Source organism: Crocodylus siamensis, chromosome 2 (genome assembly GCF_052110815.1).
Source record: "Crocodylus siamensis isolate JL-2025a chromosome 2, ASM5211081v1, whole genome shotgun sequence".
NCBI classification, from domain to species: Eukaryota; Metazoa; Chordata; order Crocodylia; family Crocodylidae; genus Crocodylus; species Crocodylus siamensis.
In genome coordinates, this window is record NC_143396.1 from 166,710,366 (window position 1) to 166,726,358 (window position 15,993).

Consider the following 15,993-nt stretch of genomic DNA (forward strand, 5'->3'; position numbering starts at 1 on the left):
ACGCAGACAAAGAGCTGTATCTGCCTAAGAGAGATCAACACCCTCACCCATAGGGGACTGATGGCTTTGCTTGTGCCAGGTGCATATCCCTGGCACTTGTGTGTGTGATACTCCCCACAATGCTGAGTTGGGGCCAGAGCCTTATCTCACTGCCTTCCATTAAGAGTACTGGCCCCTGCAGGTGGCTGTGGCAACCCTAATTGTGTTAAAGGGCCATCTAACCTCTTCAGAGCAGCCTAATGGAGGCAGGCAGTCAATAGAGACCAGCCTTAAGCTGAGCTCAGGGGCTCTCTGCACTAACTCCCAGTAGGGAGGGGCAGAACTACCCTCTGGTACCACTGTCACTTTCAAGGAGGACTTAAAGCAGCCATCCCTGCTGCAGACACAGGTGGAATCAGGAGCTCAGCTCTGCCATACCCTGCAGGAGGCATAAGGGAGAGGCTACATCTTGCCATTTCTCCCCTTCCCCATCTCCGCATGATTAGTGTCATTTTCAGTTCCACCTTTGGGCCTGTAGCTCTTACCCTTTAATCAGTAACAGCCAGGAGAGGAGGGGGAGAAGCTCTGTAAAGTGGATCAGCAGATGGATGGGTCCACTTCCATTACAGCTCTCTCCCCACTGCGTTCCTGCCAAGGCGTGCTAATCCGACCTGGGGAATGCGTCCTGATCAGATTAGTGCCTATTACTGGACCTCAGTGCTCCATTAGAGGAGCTACAGGAGACCTTCCGGCTCCACTTCCCATCACCTGTGATGCAGAGCTCCTTCTCTGTCTTCTTTAATTGAATCAGTGCTGAGCTGTCTTGCTGAGAACTGTCTTTGCAGCTCTTGGAGAGGGGGAAGAGAGCTGTGCCTTGTGGGGGGGAGGGGAGGTGGAATGTGCTGGGCAGGCTGGGGCCCTTCCGAGCCAGCGGAGGTTAATGTTTGTGCAGATGGAGGATGCCTTGCTAGTGAAATTCCCTAGGCTCCCATTTCCGTCAGCTTAGTTTTCTGGAGGTTATTTACTGGAACCTCCCAGCTGCCAGCAGTTAATTGAGAAGGAGATGTGCTACTGGCAGCCAAAGCAACTCCTCGATCCAAGCGGGATGCATCTGTCCTTATACTGGTCCTGTGAGCCAGATAAAGCACTGGGGCTCTCCGTCACTTTCCAGGGGGTGCTGCCTCCTCTCTGGGTGCAGAAGCAAGGAGCACGGGGGTGGTGTTGGGTAACACACAAAAGTTGTGGGGAGAGGGCTGCCCGACACTGGTGTGATATGGGTGGCTGCTGGGTGGGGTGGGGGGGCATGCTGAAGAGAAGGTTTTGCATCCAGTGTATTGAGAAGTGCTTGCCCGAGCTTCTGTTGGTTGTAGCTGACTTTACAACAAACTGCGGCTAGGGCAGGCTTTGGGGGAGCAGGACGGGAGAGCTGTGGATGGAGGAGGTGATTGTGTGGAGGGGTGCAAGAGTGGAGAGGCTTCACCTGAACTAGCTCTAGAGCTCCAGCACCACAATCCTGCTTTCCCTCCAGCGGGGGTCCCAGAGAAGGAGGGTCATTTAGTCCCGTTCTGTGCTCGAGGTAGGGTCATCCCTGAGTAAGCTGAAGGGAGACTGTCCTCCAGGCAGGGGTTGAGGAGCAGGGGTGGAAAGTTTGTGTTTAAAACTCCTAACGCACTGGTTAAAGCGCGCCGCACACTCCTCAGCCCCTGGGCGCGGCGGGGCGACACGCGAGGAGCGCCCCTGGGCACGACGGAGCTACGGCCCCAGCTTCTGCAGGGCCGGGACCGCCCGCCGGGGGTGCTACAAGCGCATGGACCTACGGCAGGCGCGGGGCCGCTCTAGCCGCCCTCTTCATGGCGCAGCGGAGCCCCGCCGGCGGCGCGCGCACCCGGCCCGCCATGACGTTAATAACACGCGGGAGAGGTGGGGCTACGGGCGGCTCCGCGCGCCTCATGCATATGCAGCAGGGGCGGGCGGGGCTCATGAATATGTAGAGAGGGGGACGCGGGCGGTGCGGAGCGGAGCGGAGCGGGTGAGGAGCGGGGGCGCGGGACCCCGTGCGCACCCGGCCGGCGGGGTGGCGTGGGGCTGAAGCCGGGGTCGGCGCGGGGGGGGGCCCACGCGTGCGGCTGCGCGCCAGGCGGGTGCGGGCCCTAGGGCCGGGGCCGACCCGGGTGTGACCCGCACGCCCCTGGGCCCTTGAGGCGCAGGCTGGTGCCAAGGCGGACGGGTGCGGTGCGGTGCGGTGCGGAGCGGAACACACACTGCGCGCCCCTTGCCAGGCTTTCTGGAGCTGGGGAGGCGGGGGAATATTCCTGTTCCTGCCTCCGGGACTTGGCTCCTTGTAGCTGCGTTGCAACCCCACCGCGCCAAGTCATGAGACAGACGCTTAAAAAAAAAATCAAGAGATTGGCATGTAAATCGTGCGATGCTATTTTTGAAGCGTGTGCGTGTGTCAAGGGTTGTTTATGAAGGTGCTGGGGGAGGCCTGCCTGCGCCAGCAGGATGTGGGGTACTGTGGGTCAGGAGTGAGAGGCAGCAGCAGGGCTGGGGGGCTCTGGCTTGGGAGTGAGGGACACACGGACACACAGAGGGACAACACCCAGCTGGTAAGTGGAGGGGAAGGGGCCTTTGCCCCAGGAGCTCAGCCGCACCATGCCAGTGTGTTTCCTGCTGTCAGGGGACATGCTGCGCGGCCAGTGCACCCCACATCTGTTGCACGCCCAGTGGGTGCCAACAGCGTTGCATGGCTAAGCTCCTGGGACAAAGGCAAAATGGTGCAGAGCCCCAAGCCCACAGCGGACAACCTGCCTTTACCCCCACACAAATCTGGGGGACACATGCCCCCCATTTCTCCCATGGGGGTATGCACTACAGCAGGGAGCAGTGCCCTCCTCCATGCTCTGGATGAGCCACCTGCTACATGACCCACAAGGCCCCAGGGCCCCATTAACTACAGCCCCTATGCCACTCCCTCACCGTGGGGGCCTCAATTTGCGCCCCCCCTTCCCCTCCACAAATTTACCAGCTGGGCACTCTCTACATACACCAGTAGGAAAATCCCGTGATTTGAGGGTTGTATCCTGAGATCATGAGTTGGGGTTAATTTGATTTGGAAATCAGGACTCTCACAACTGTTTTGTGAGAGTTGGTATTGCTGCTATAGTGATGGCACCACTAAGCCTTGATGCTTGGGCCTGCCCCACCTGGTCTCTCAGTCCCTAGAGCTGGTTTCACTTGGCTTCCTTTTGATTGTGGCTCCCAACTACCCTCCACCAAGCTGCTCCTTTCTGGGGCAGAAGCAGAAGGCTCCATCCCTTTGCCTTCTCCTACTACAGGTGAACTTATGGCTCCTAGTCTTTGTATCTGAGGGTTCTTGCTTTAATATTCCTGGTCTGATGCTATACACTATTCCTCCTCTGCTGGGAGTCATCTGCTCTCAACCCTGGAGATGGCTGGGGCTTTCTTCTCATTTCGCCTTGGTTCCCTTATGCCCACTTCTCAGGGTGACCTGAGCTCTGGTGGTAGCAACAGGCATGTGGTAAAGTCGGGCCTGTGCTGTAGTCCACTGCTGGTTATAGCTCTGTTGGTCAGAGGGTGAAGAGTTGTGGTCCCTGACCAATACAGCTAGGCAACTGAAATGTCTAGCATAGACACAAAGAAATGCAAAACTCTAGAACTCTTGGTTCAGAGATGATACCTTTTATTAGACTAAGAAATTGCAAAAAAAATTATCTTTTTTTGCAAGCATTTGGGCATGTGCGCCCTTTTTCAAGCTGAGAGAAGATGAAAAGTCCCAGGTAGAAAATAAACTTGGAAAGTTTTGCATTTCTTTTTGTCTCAGACCAACACAGCAACCAAGTACATCCTTGTAGCATAGACGCAGGCATGCTGGCTTGGTCTTTTGGGAGACTGCATCCCTTTGGGGATGGTATAAACTCTTCTGGCAGAAGTGATCTTTTGTAGATAGGAAGGAGGTTGCCAACAGCAAAGCTTTTTCCAGCATAGATCAGGCCTGTGTCTGTACCAGGAGCACCCTGCTGCTACGGGGATGCTAGTGGGCTTTGCTATGCTGTCTGTGTTCTTAGTGTGGACGTGGACAGCCTAGTAAAGTGGTGTTTTGTCCTGATGTAACAATCCTTGTTCCATCAAAACCAGCTGTGCTAGTGAAAACAGTTTTTGGCTAATACTATGGCTCTAGCGCTGGCAGCTTCAGTTGTATTGATCCCCCCTGGATCAACACCTGTAGTATGGGCCTGGCCTGAATGAGCTCATGAGAAGGGTGACTGTTTCCCACCAAAAGCTTCTCACACCCACGGCCTTCTCTCCTGTCAAGGTATCTTTTGGCTTGATCTGTCCCCCTCTTCCTAGAGTCCTTTGCTAGGAGATGTGCTCTGCCCCTGCCCCTTATACTCTTCCTCTGCTGAGTTCCTGGGGTTCCCCTCTCTCTTCAGAGGTCTGGATCCACTCTCTATGTTCCCACCTGGGTAGAAAATGCTGCGTGACTTCCCTTCAGTTCAGTCCTTGCTGTCTTGAGCCCCTTTTTCAGGGACTGCCCAGCCCAGGAAACATAAATCAGCTCTTCTCCACTTGTCCTCCCTGATCTGCCTTCTCAGGATGCCCCCCCATTGTGGCCCCCTCTCCCGCTCTGCTATCTCTGGGCCCATCTGGCAGGTCTTTCATCTTGCCTAATTCTCTTCCTACTTGGTTCTGCACCTGGGGACAAAATGTGCTCTAATTGAATGGTGCTGTGCCACACTTGGCTGCATCTAGCACTTGGCTGAGAGAGTGCCTGGGGACATGGCTGGAGAGATGCTCTGTGGGACAAAGACTCGGGCATGCTTTTCTGATGGGGGCTGGCAGGGTGAGTTCAGGGGTGTGTGTGGAGTTCCCCCAGTGGCAAGGGGTAAGGTTTAGGAAGGACAGACTCCTTCCAGGAATACCCTTATTGGACGATGCACCCCTTGGCAGGGTGTAGCAGAGTCCGTATTTGGACCCTGGCCCTGGCTCGGGGTTGTCTGATGGTCCCTAGTTTGTAGAATGACTGGGACTCAGTTACTTGTCTGGGAGATTGTACCACAGCTTTGCATATCACTGAGGGTGACTAGGTCAGAAACCCAGGTGATGCCAGAAGGGAGGGAGACTGGGCAGTGCCCAGCCAATGCTTTCTCAGTGTTGGGGAAAAGCAGGAAGAGTTATTGGAGGAAAGCCTGAGAATATAAGGTCTGAACTTGTGGAACAAGAAGGGACATGGGCACTATGATGGTGAAGTTTGGGTGGAATGTCAGGGATGTTGGCACCCGTGGGACAGATGAATTGGGTTATGGGGAGGAGACCCAGTGCAGAAGGAGGGTGCAATACTGGTGCAGTTTTGAGGTGAGTCAGGAGGGGACACAGTGTGGTTGGATATTCAGTGGCTTTTGGCACTGCAGGCAGGGCTGTGTTGGGGTTTATGGAGGGGTCATAGTATGGATGGAGAGCTGGGGTATCAGCACGACTGGGGGACGAGTCAGGGTCTAGGGCAGGGATGCAGTGTAGAAGGAGTGTCTACATATTGGCTTTGGGGGTGTGCATCAGGGAAAGGGGGGAAACAGTGGTTGGGGCAGTGTGTGGGGTAGGAGGTGTAAGCCACAAGGTGGGGGGGGTAAGATGGAAGGGGTCATTGCGTCCTGCTCATGGCTCAGTTCCTTACAGCCTGCCCCAGGCTTATCCAGTGCTGTTGCTTTCTTGGCACTTTGCTGGCCTGGGGGTGGTCATGTCCTGGTAGCTGTGCAGGAGGAGGGGGTGGGCTGAGGCTGGAGTCAGGGGGGACTCTGAGATGGTGTCCACTCTTGGCTGTGCTGGGTCATGCTTTCTGCTTGGCCACGATCTGGCCCTCTCCCGAAATCTAGTGGGAGGGTGTTGCCACAGCAACGGGACCAGGCCCTGGCTTTACCTCATTGAATTCCAGTGCTGCGCCAAGTGATTGGGAAATGGAAGAGCTGGGGGGGGGAGTGTGAGATTGGGGGGGGATGTCTTCCAGATGTGCCCTCCCCAGCTCTGTTTATCCGGGTTTGGACTGTGCAGCTGTGATGTCAGCTCCCTAGAGACGGGGTGGGGGGGACCGTTCCCATAGCTCTGCAGGGACAGGCAAGGGAGAGAGTGACAGGCAAGAGAAGGGGTTGGTGGGGGAGAAAGTGGGCTAGGGGAGGAGGAGAGAGGAAGGGAGGGGCATGGAAGGGAAGGGCAGGACAGGAGGGGGAAAGGGTGTGGAAGGGAGGAGTGGGGCAGGAGGAGGGGGCAGAACAGCAGGGCGGGCAAAGAAGAGTGAGGCAGGAGGGGAGGGGAAGGGTTTTGGAATGGGGAGGATGGAGGGGCAGGGCGACAGGAGGCAGTGTGGTGGGGAAGGGGTGACAAAGGGAGGAAGGTGGAGGGGCAGAATGGGGAGTGCAGCAAGGCAGGGGGAATGGGGTAAAAGAGGGTGTGGAAAGGGAGGAAGGTTGGGGGAGGGGGAAGGGAGGAGAGGGCAGGGCCAGGCAAGGCACAGGCCAGCAGAGCTAAGCTGAGCGGGTTTTTCCCGTCCCTTCAGCGTGAGTCACCGGAGCCACAGGAGCTTGTGCGAGGACGCCAGCTCTCTTCCAGCTCTGGCTCCAGCACCCTCCCTCTCTCTCTCCCTGCTCCGGCTCCTGCTCCCGCTCCTTCTCTGTGCCTGTCCTGCTCAGGGCCTCTGACATTGCTGTGCCGTCCAAGCTCAGAGATGAGGCAGCTGCAGGGAAGGTGAGCCACATCGGGAGGGAAGGCATGCAGTGGTGGGATCAAAAGGGGTGACATCTGGTACCAGGAGGGTAAGAGGCTGGGGAAGTTGGGCATAGTGCGTGCGTGTTAGCACAGTGTATGGTGGAGGGGGAGGGGAGGGGAAGATCTGGGGGGCTGGCACTGTACATAGGGCAGTTGTGAGTTGTGCATGGACTTGGGGACCTGGAAGGCTGGGGTGCAGATAGGGCTGTGTGGTGTTGGAGCTGAGGGGAGCGGGCTCTGATGGTAAGAGGCAGGACCCATGCTGTCCAGCTGGGTCTCAGCTGGTTCCCTTGCTGTGGGACAAGGTGAACTGGGGGCAGGGCTGATACAAAAATGGGGCTGCAGGGTGCAGCTCTGGAAAGGGGTCTTTTCAGGAGGAGCTGGGAGACAACTGATCAGCTAGGTGTGAAGGGGCCAAATTCTGAGGGGTCTGCTGGGAAATCCAGGCCATGCATGTCCTGTAGAGAGGGACTACCTGTTCCTTTCCTGTCTCGCCATCCTATAACATCCCTCTCCTCTCTATAGGGGCTGACGCATGCACTGCATCCATCAAGACTCAATTCCAGCTTCCGCCATGGCCTCCCAGCCTCAGCCCCTGCACCCTCCATTTCCCTGCACCCCCTCCAATGGCAGTAGGGAGGATGGGGCTGGGCAGCTGTCTGGTGGCCCCGAGTCAGGTCTGTGCTCTGGGGAAGAGGAGCTGAGTGGAGGTGGGATGTTTGGGCTTGGAGGGAAGGGAGCAGAAAAGAGGGGTGGCAGAGTTTATAATATTTCCCTGGAGCAAGAGGTGGGGAAAAGGTGGGGCAGGAAGTGTCACAGTTCAGGTGACACCAGGGAAGGATATCAGGAAATGGGGTGTGGGGTGCTAGCTCTGATCTGCCTTGAGCCTGGGGGCTTTTGCTAGTTTAGGTAATGGGGAGTGGGATGAGGGGCTTCTCCCCTCTAAGGGGCATTTTCTCTAATTCTGTGTGAGGGTGGGAAGCAGGGTCATGGGGCTGAGACCTTGATCACTTCCACTATTTTGAGGTCCATCTATGACACAGGTTTGAGTTCTCACTCTGGTAGTGCCTTCACAGAACCCCCTTGGACACTGAGCACAGGCCCTGGACAGTTGTTACCCTGTGGGAGGGCCCCTCCCTTGCAGCCCATGGTCATGGTGCTAGACCACTCTCCTGTGGTAGAGGAGGCTGTCATTGCCTCTTTCATGAGGTTTACCTCTGAGGTGCACTCCCACCCCTTCTCTCCCTGCAGGTGACAGTCGCCCAAAACCTCCAGTCAGGCCTAAACCCCGTGTGCTGCCCAAGCCAGCTGTGCCAGCGAAGCCCTGTACTCCGTTGCCGTCCCTTGGGGTGCGAAACACCCATACCGAGCTGCCTTCTGCTGAGAAGATCAACCGCTTGGCGGGTCCTAAGCCATACGGTGCTGGGTTCAGCAGTGTTGTTAAGCGCCCTGCTTTCAGCCTCAGGAGCTCCATGGGAGAGGCCGCCAATGGGAAAAAGGGTTCTTCTCCCCCACCTGGCACCAGGGTTCTGGCTTCAGCATTGCTCACAGCTGAAGATCTGCCTTGCGTACCAGGGGAGGAAGGAGGGTCTTCTTCCCCTGTGATGCCGCAGGCTGTGGGACTCCTGGGGGCTCGCAAAGTGACTTCTCCCTTCAAGGTGAAACCAGTGCCAGTGGCAACCAAGCCAGAGCGCTTCCCTGGCACCACGGTGGAGGAGATCCTAGCCAAGATGGACCAACCTCGCAAGGAGGGGCCACTCAGCCCTGACAGGGCTTGGGCCCTGCGTTCTTGCAGCTCTGACAGTGGCTCCTACTTTACACCCAAGGGCTTCACTGCCATTTGGAGACGTGCCAACAGTGAGGAGGTGGGTGAGAGTGACACCACCTTCATCTTTGAAGCTTCCCGGGACTCCCTGCCTCCTGAAGCTCTGGAGAGTAAAGAGCACCCCAGGAATGAGTTGGGCTCCCTTCCCTCTTCCTCCTGCTCATGCCCAAGTTCTAATGGACAGCACTTGCTTGAGCCCCCAGATGGAGCAGCAGAGAGTGACTTTGGCACTGTGCCTACGACAAGGTGAGGGGCAGGTGGCCCTGGGGGTAGGGGGCAGAGGACTGTTGGTAGCTTTCCAGGGTTACATTGCCTGTTCTTGCATGGGTTGGTATGAAAGTAACTTTGCAGTGAATTGTGGGTAACTGGAAACAGGTAGAAACTTGGGGGTGGGGCTGAGGCAGGTCTCCTCTGAGGGGAGTCAGACAGAACTCAAGCAAGGGGATTATAGTCTCCTGTTTATACCCTGAGTAAAACAGCACTCATTGGCTGGCATCTGCAGCTGCACAGGAGGGGCAGAAGCCCTGCAGTAGCCAGCATGGGTTCATCTGTGCCCCATATGTTAGCCCTCTCTGGATTCCTCTGAGATTGGCTTACGGTGTCAAGCAGGGTGTTGAATACGCTAGCCAGGATGCATGTAGCATTCCCCATGACAGCTTTATTTCTGCTGCCCACAGGAAAAGTTCCCTTTTGTACAGGAACCAGCTGTCCTGGCACAAGCAAATTTAGAAGTGCTCTGATGCTTGGGTCAGAGGCTCAGGCACTCTAGCTAGAATGGTGGGGGGAAAAAAATCCAATCCCAGATCTACTGGGGAAACCACACCCGCAAGTAAGTTAGCTTTAAACTCAGCTGGGAACATCCACAAGGGTCTTTTGTACCAAATCTCACATTGGGCGGCTCTGTTAGAGCAGAGTCATGTTGCATGGTTGGCCCAGGGAGTGCTTTGCCTTAAAGTATCTCTGAGGCCAACTACAGATTCAGCTTCTGTTACCAAGGAGTCACCTGCTTGGTGACTTAATCAGTGGACAAGACTTTGCTTCATCTGGAGTTGCCAGGAAGGTTGCTTAGCTGAACCCAAGTGAGCCACTTTGGCTTTATCCACCTTCGCTGGCCTCTGCTGGCAGCTGTCACTCCCAAGCCACCAGTGCTGCATCTTGTTTCTGCTAGCCTGTTGCAGCCCCAGTGAGACAGGCAACAGTTGATGGAGGGGCTGCAGCATCTAATAGAAGGTGTGGGAGCATATACCCATACTTGTTGCCAGCAGAAGCCTTTCTTGCTAAGCAGAAGTGGCATAATTCTAGCAGGAAGGGGGTCCTGTTGCTATGGAAGGACGGCCTGTGTGGAGGTTCTGCTATTACATTTTTGTAGTGGGACCAGGGCTTCCTAAGGGGAGCACTGCACTCCTAGTAGGCACAACATAACTCAGCAGGCAGGTTCTCCTGCTGGATTAGTAGAGCCGCCACCTGGAATGACCAGCTGTCTTAACAGAAAGACTTTTCCCCCTGGTTTACGTTGTGTCTACATAGTGGAGGAAGATTTCTGGCAGAGTGCTGTCAGTTGGGGAAGGATGGCTTTTTCATGTTCTTAATTGGCAGTGCTACATTAGCAAAACTTTGTCACTTAAATCTGCTCTGTACGTCTGTGCTGGGTTCTGTCCCTGAAAGCCTGGGTCCTGTGCTGTGCAGGTGTGGGTTTTTATAGAATCAGAAAATTTGGGTTGGAAGGAGGTTCCCAGGGGGGCCATCTAGTCCAACCCTCTGCTCAAAGCAGGGCCATCTCCAACTATATTATCCCAGCCAAAGCTTTGTTTACCTAGGTCTTAAAAACCTCCAAGGATGGAGATTTCACAACTTTTCTGGGTAATGCATTCCAGTAGCTTAGTACCCTCCTCATGCTGAAGTTTTTCCTAACATCTAATCTAAACTTCCCTTGCTGCAACTTGATGCCTAGCTCCTTGTTCTGTCATCTGCCACTACTGAGAACAGTCTAGCTCCATCCTTTTTGGAACCACCCTTCAGGTGGTTGAAGGCTGTTATTAAATCCCCCCTCAGTCATCTTCTCTCTAGACTAAATAAGCCCAGTTCCCTCAGCCTTTCCTCAGAAGTCATGTGCCCCAGCCGACTAGCCGTTTTTGTTCCCCTCTACTCTACTCTCTCCAATTTGTCTACATCCTATCTGTAGTGGGGAGCCCAAAATTGGACACAGTACTTGTGCTGTGGCCTCACTAATGCAGAATAGAGGAGAATAATCTCATCCTCAGTCTGCTGGCAGCACTCCTACTAATTCCACCCAGTATGCCGTTAGTCTTCTTCGCAACAAGGGCACACTGTTGGCTCATATTCTGCTTATTCTCCACTGTAACCCCCATGTCCTTTTCTGCAGAGCTGCTGCTTAACCAGTTGGTCCCCAGCCTTGTCCTACCTCTTTGGAGAGGCAGGGGCTTGGGGGATGCAGTGAGGGAAGGTGAGACTGGGTTTGGGCATGGGAAAAGGTTTGGGACAGGGAAGGTCCTATACTGGAGTGAGAAGACATGTGGAAAGTCAGCCATAGGCAGCAGCTGAATTTGGTACAGGAGAGGTTTGGCCTGGAAGGTAGGTGTGAAGGTCCATGGAATGGAGAAAAAGGTAGGCCAGAGGTGGATCCTGGTGAGACTGGAGAGGGAAAGAGAGGACGGGTGGGGGAAAGCTGGGATGAGAGGCTGGGCAGGGAGCTGGTGTGGAGTGTGGTTCTAGCTCCACACAGTGTAGCTCACACCCAAAGGAAATGTGTAGCAGGGCCTAGAAGAGACTCTTGACTTCTTAGCTTGGAAAGAGATCCCCAGAGAGTCATGCCTCCTTCTCTCTCCAGCCAGTTCAGAGCTCTCAGGGGCCTGAGCAGGAGGGGTCCTGGCTGCCTGCTTCAGATAGTAACCCCCATACTTCACTTTTCTTTCCTCAGAGCCTCCCCAGCCAGCACCAGCTGTGACGGAGATCCATCGGGACACAGAAGGCTGCTGTCCACCCCTGGTGTGAGTTCTCAACTTGGCCCCCACAGCGCGGCATCTGCTCTACTGGGCTCTCTCCTTCAGTGCTCTCCTGTCTCCTCCTGGGCTCCCTCCCTCTGGGGTGCGTTTCTCTTTTCTTCTTTCTCTGCCAGGCAGTAGGGAACTGGCTCCTGCATCTCTTCCTTTTGCCCCCACTCTAGGACTGGTGGGATATTGGGAGCTCAGATGTCCTGTATAGGTCTGTGAGGATCTCAGTCCCACTCAGGCTTCATTGCTGTAGTGATGGGAAGGAAGCAGGAGAGCAGGCCAGTGCACAAGCCAGGGTCTCTTGGAAGAAGTGTGTAGGCTGGGCCCAGTGCCCTTGGCTCTCTCAGCCCTGTCCAATGCTGGGATCTCAGCATTATCATCTCAGCCGGCTCTGAACAGTGAGCAGCAGTGACTCACTGCATTGTGCTCAGTGACCCAACAGGTATGCATGTGAGGGTGCGTCCCTCTGGGCCCACTGCCAAACCCCCTTGGCACTGAGGGTGGGGCAGGACAGGATGGGAAAGCCCCTCTTCTCACCCTCCTCTCTGCCAAGGAGATAAGAACCAGCAAGAAATTAACTATTAACTCCCTTCCTCTTACATTTGGTGATGGGCAGGGGTCCTGGTTTTCCTTGACAAAAAATCGCAAATTCTCTGATAACCCCCCCAAAATCTGTGATTAAAATGAAAGGCCTCTCCTTGCCCCTCCCTTCCCCCCTGCCCTGCTGGAGTGGGTCTCCAGCTGTCAGAGCTACAGGGTCCATGGACCTGGGTCTGCAGCCCTATCCTCCCAGCAGAAGGTGGCAGCTGCTGCAGTGGAGCAGAGCCTGGCTTTCCCCCACTGCTGCCTGTCTGCTGCAGGCTTGGGTGGGGTGCGGCCAGCTCCCCACCACTGTGCATACTCTTGGGGGAGCAGTGGGGATCAGTGCCGCCAGGATTTGTGTGTGGGGGCGAGCGCAGGCTTGGGCTCCTGTCCTCCCCTGGGGCCTCCGCAGCCTGGCAGGTACAACCCAGCACTGCAGGGCAAAGTAGGGCCATGCGGGGAAGCTGCTTGCTGCTGTGAGCTCCGTGTTGCCCTGGCAAAGCATTCCCTGAATGTGTGGCAGCAGCGGGGGCGGTGGTGCAGGGTTGTGCCTCTCACTGCTGCCGCGCATGCAGGGGATGCGTCTCCAGGGCAATGCAGAACTTGCAGTGGCAAGCACCTTCCGTGCTCGGTCCTGCTGTGCCTTTCAGTGCCAGGCTGCACCCACCGGGCTGAAGAGGCTCTGGGGGAGGGCAGCAGATTGGGAGCCCGAGTCTGCAGTGGGCAGCCCATGCCCATCTCCCTCCACCCCCATGCACAGATCTGGGGGGCATGGGTCTTCCCTGCCCCCACAGGAGTGTGCGCAGTGGAAGGAGCCAGCCTCACACCCAGCCCCCTGGACGAGTCACTCCCAGCCCCAAGCCCCACACACTGCCCAGCTGGGCAGCATTCTCAGCCCTGCCCACCTCTCTCCCTCACTACCCTTATCTGCAAGGAGCTGCTCTCCAGGCTGCCTGGGGTCATGTGCATATACATGCACATGTCTGCTCCCCCCAGCCCCTTGCAGGCTGGAACACTGCCAGCTTGCAGAGAGCTCTTTGCTAAATCCACAGGTTTCTCTGTTAAAATGAGAAATCTGCATTTTCCTTCAGTACGAGGGAAAATCCGCATTTTGCTCTGTTTTCCTATGGGAAACTGAAAACCCGGATCCCTGGTGACATGCAACTGATTCCCCAGCCTCCCTTGGGGTTGCCATTTTGGCCTGTCTGACGGAATGGGGGAGCAGGAGCCCTGTAGGCCAGTGTGTCCACTCTGCTGCCACAAGAATAGCTTTCTCTTGCTTACTTTCTCTTCTTCCTCTTCCTCCTGTTTCTGCCTGTTGTTTCCTCCCTGCTAGATCAGAGGATGTTGGGGGCCCTTCTGGAAAGGGAGTTAAGGTGCAGGCAGTGGCTAGGCCTGGGTGGGAACCTGCAAACAAGGCTGAGTGAGGGGTGTGGGCAATGAGGCATGATCATGGCTGCAGGGATCCTGGAGATGCAGGGGGAGAGAGGAGTAGAGATGGGGAGTGGCAGCCCCAAGGGAAGTTAGTAACTGTTAGGGCTGAGTCACATAGGGAATTTCTTTGTGGCCCTTTTATTTCACATTGAGACACTCCCTGCAGAGAAGGGGTGGGGGCAGCAGGGGCATCTCTTGCCCGTGCTGTTGGGTTCTAACAGACTGATCAAGGTCCTGCACAGGTGGGGTGAGGGGCAAAGCTTGACAGGAGTGGGTAATAGGGGTTAGCTGGAGCTGTACCAGGAGATAGGGGAAATGGGTCTGTAAGGTGGTGGTTGGGCTGGCTTGGGGTTCAGAAGGTGTGGTGGGTGTTAGAGCTGTCCTTGGAGGTTGGGGATCACTCGTATGGGGGTGCTGAGGCCTGGCCCGGTACAGGTTATTGTTTATTATACCCAATTTCTTGCTTTTCCCACAGGTCTCCCTTCTGCAGATCTGCTCAGTCCCTGCTGCTGCTGTTGAGCTTCCTGACCAAACAGCCCCTGGTTCTCCTAGTGTTTCTACCAACCTCTCTCAGGCCCCAGGGCCCCCCTATATCTCTCATGAACTCCTGGCCCAAGCACTGGGCTTCCCCGATGTCCCTGCTAAATTCCCAGCCCCAGGTGTGCCTGGCATCCCTGCCAGTGTCACTCCTGGGTCCCTTGGCACCCCTTCTGAGCTTCAGGTGAAGGTCTCTGTTAGTCTTGCCCAGACCCCAGGTGCCCCTAATGCTGCAGCTGAGACCTGTCCTGGGGTATCCCATTTACTAGGGTCATCTGAGGGTCCTGGTGAGACATCTCCAGGCAGCAACAGTCCCCCAGCACCAGGAACCCCTGACACCTCCTTTGAACTCCTTCCCAAGGTCACCTCCTCTCCAGGGTCCCCTGAAGCTCCTTCCCAAACTCTAACCACTTCCAGTCTAGCTCAGGAGCTCCCCAGAGTCTCCCAGTCCCCAGGATCCCCAGAGGCATCCACTCAGTCCCCAGGGTCCCCTAATAGCTTGCCATGTCCTGAACGCAGCTCCCCTTCACTCTCTGGGGACACCAGGCCATACACAGGCCCTGTGGAGTTGTCCCTGCCTGATGATGAGAGGAGGGTCCAGCCCCTGCAGCTGGGGCTCCGGCGCTCCTCGGAAGGGATAGTGCAGCCGTCTGCCAAGGGGCTGGGCATGGAAGAGCTGGGAGGCTCATTGGCTGCCTTGTCCCAGGGAAGGGGCCCTCCCTCAGAGAAGTCCTTGGGAGGCGAGTCAAACTGGAGCCTGTCACAGTCGTTTGAGTGGGCCTTCCCCACCCAGGCTCCTGAGTGGGGGGTGAGGAAAATGGAGTCATCTCCCAGGTCCCCCATCAAAGAGGCCAGTGACTCCAGCATCTCTGAGGGAGGGGAGTTGGATGGGGAAGGTTTGGTCCATCCCGGTACAGCCCCAAGCCCTGAAAGGTCTGGCATGGGAGCAGAAGAATTGAAGCAAGGAGACCCCAGCACTGAACTGGGGAGTGGGAGAGGAGATCAGCTTGATGCTGGTGGATGTTCTGGGAGCACAGAGGCCCCTAGTGAGGTGGGAGAGATCAAGACAGAGGAGTCTGGGAGCAGGGAAATGTTATCTGGGAAAGCAGGGGAGGCAGAGGCCCTGAGTCCTGGATGCCCCACAGGACAAAAGGAGCTAGCTGTGGCTGAGATGAAGGGCCCTGGGGCAGAGGGGGGCACTCTTCAGGAGGAGCAAGATACACTGCCGGTCCATTCTGCTCTTCATCTGACAGAGCCACTCCAAGCTCTAGAGCAGGCTGAGCCCTCTACACAGCCCTGTGTCCTCTTCTCTGATACTGCTCACCTGGACAAGGCTGCCTTCTCCTGGGAGGATGACTCAACGCTGGGCCTAGCCCAAACAGGGCCTGCCCTTGAGAGCATGGAGGGTGCAAAACCGGAGCCAGGAGAGGGAGATGCCGACGCGCTGGGGGGTTCTGAGTCCCACTCTGATCCTTGCTGGCTGGAGGAGCTGCTGGCATCACCCCCGCCCAGTGCTGATGACACTAAGAGGAAGGTGGTGCCCACACCTGGAGACTCTGAGGGGTCTGAGGTAAAGCAGTGGCAGTGGCTGCCTGTTGAGTGAGGGGCAGGAGCAGGGGAGTTGAGCAGGGCATTCCCTTGGGTGTGTGGGGGGTGAGTATGTCTCTGGTGCTTGGTGAGAGGGTGCTCCTCCATGTAGGAGAAGCTTCTGTAGAGTCAGAAGGGTGCTTCCTCCCCAGCACTTCAAAGGTTGGAGGGGGTGGGGAGGGAAGTTGCCCTGGCACCAGTCGGAGGTAACTTTCTCCAGGTGTACTGGGGTCAAGGGGAAGTTTTTCTAGAGGTCGCTTCTCC

General features: G+C 56.3%; 1 protein-coding gene across 4 annotated transcripts in view; it reads left to right on the plus strand.

The window, feature by feature from the left end:
* Nucleotides 1–1,898: 1,898 nt before the first annotated feature.
* The window catches only part of CNOT12 (CCR4-NOT transcription complex subunit 12), a 29,604-nt gene continuing 15,509 nt past the window's right edge, over nucleotides 1,899–15,993 (plus strand). For 2 of the 4 annotated variants that reach the window (XM_090032138.1, XM_090032141.1), the window contains exons 1-6: nucleotides 1,899–2,008; nucleotides 6,545–6,732; nucleotides 7,279–7,430; nucleotides 8,005–8,824; nucleotides 11,517–11,586; nucleotides 14,081–15,712. In XM_090032138.1, coding sequence (XP_089888264.1) covers nucleotides 7,289–7,430; nucleotides 8,005–8,824; nucleotides 11,517–11,586; nucleotides 14,081–15,712 — 2,664 coding nt within the window. In that variant the 5' untranslated portion in view covers nucleotides 1,899–2,008; nucleotides 6,545–6,732; nucleotides 7,279–7,288. The remainder of the gene's footprint in view (nucleotides 2,009–6,544; nucleotides 6,733–7,278; nucleotides 7,431–8,004; nucleotides 8,825–11,516; nucleotides 11,587–14,080; nucleotides 15,713–15,993) is intronic. The other 2 variants (XM_090032139.1, XM_090032140.1) reach the window with 2 other exon arrangements.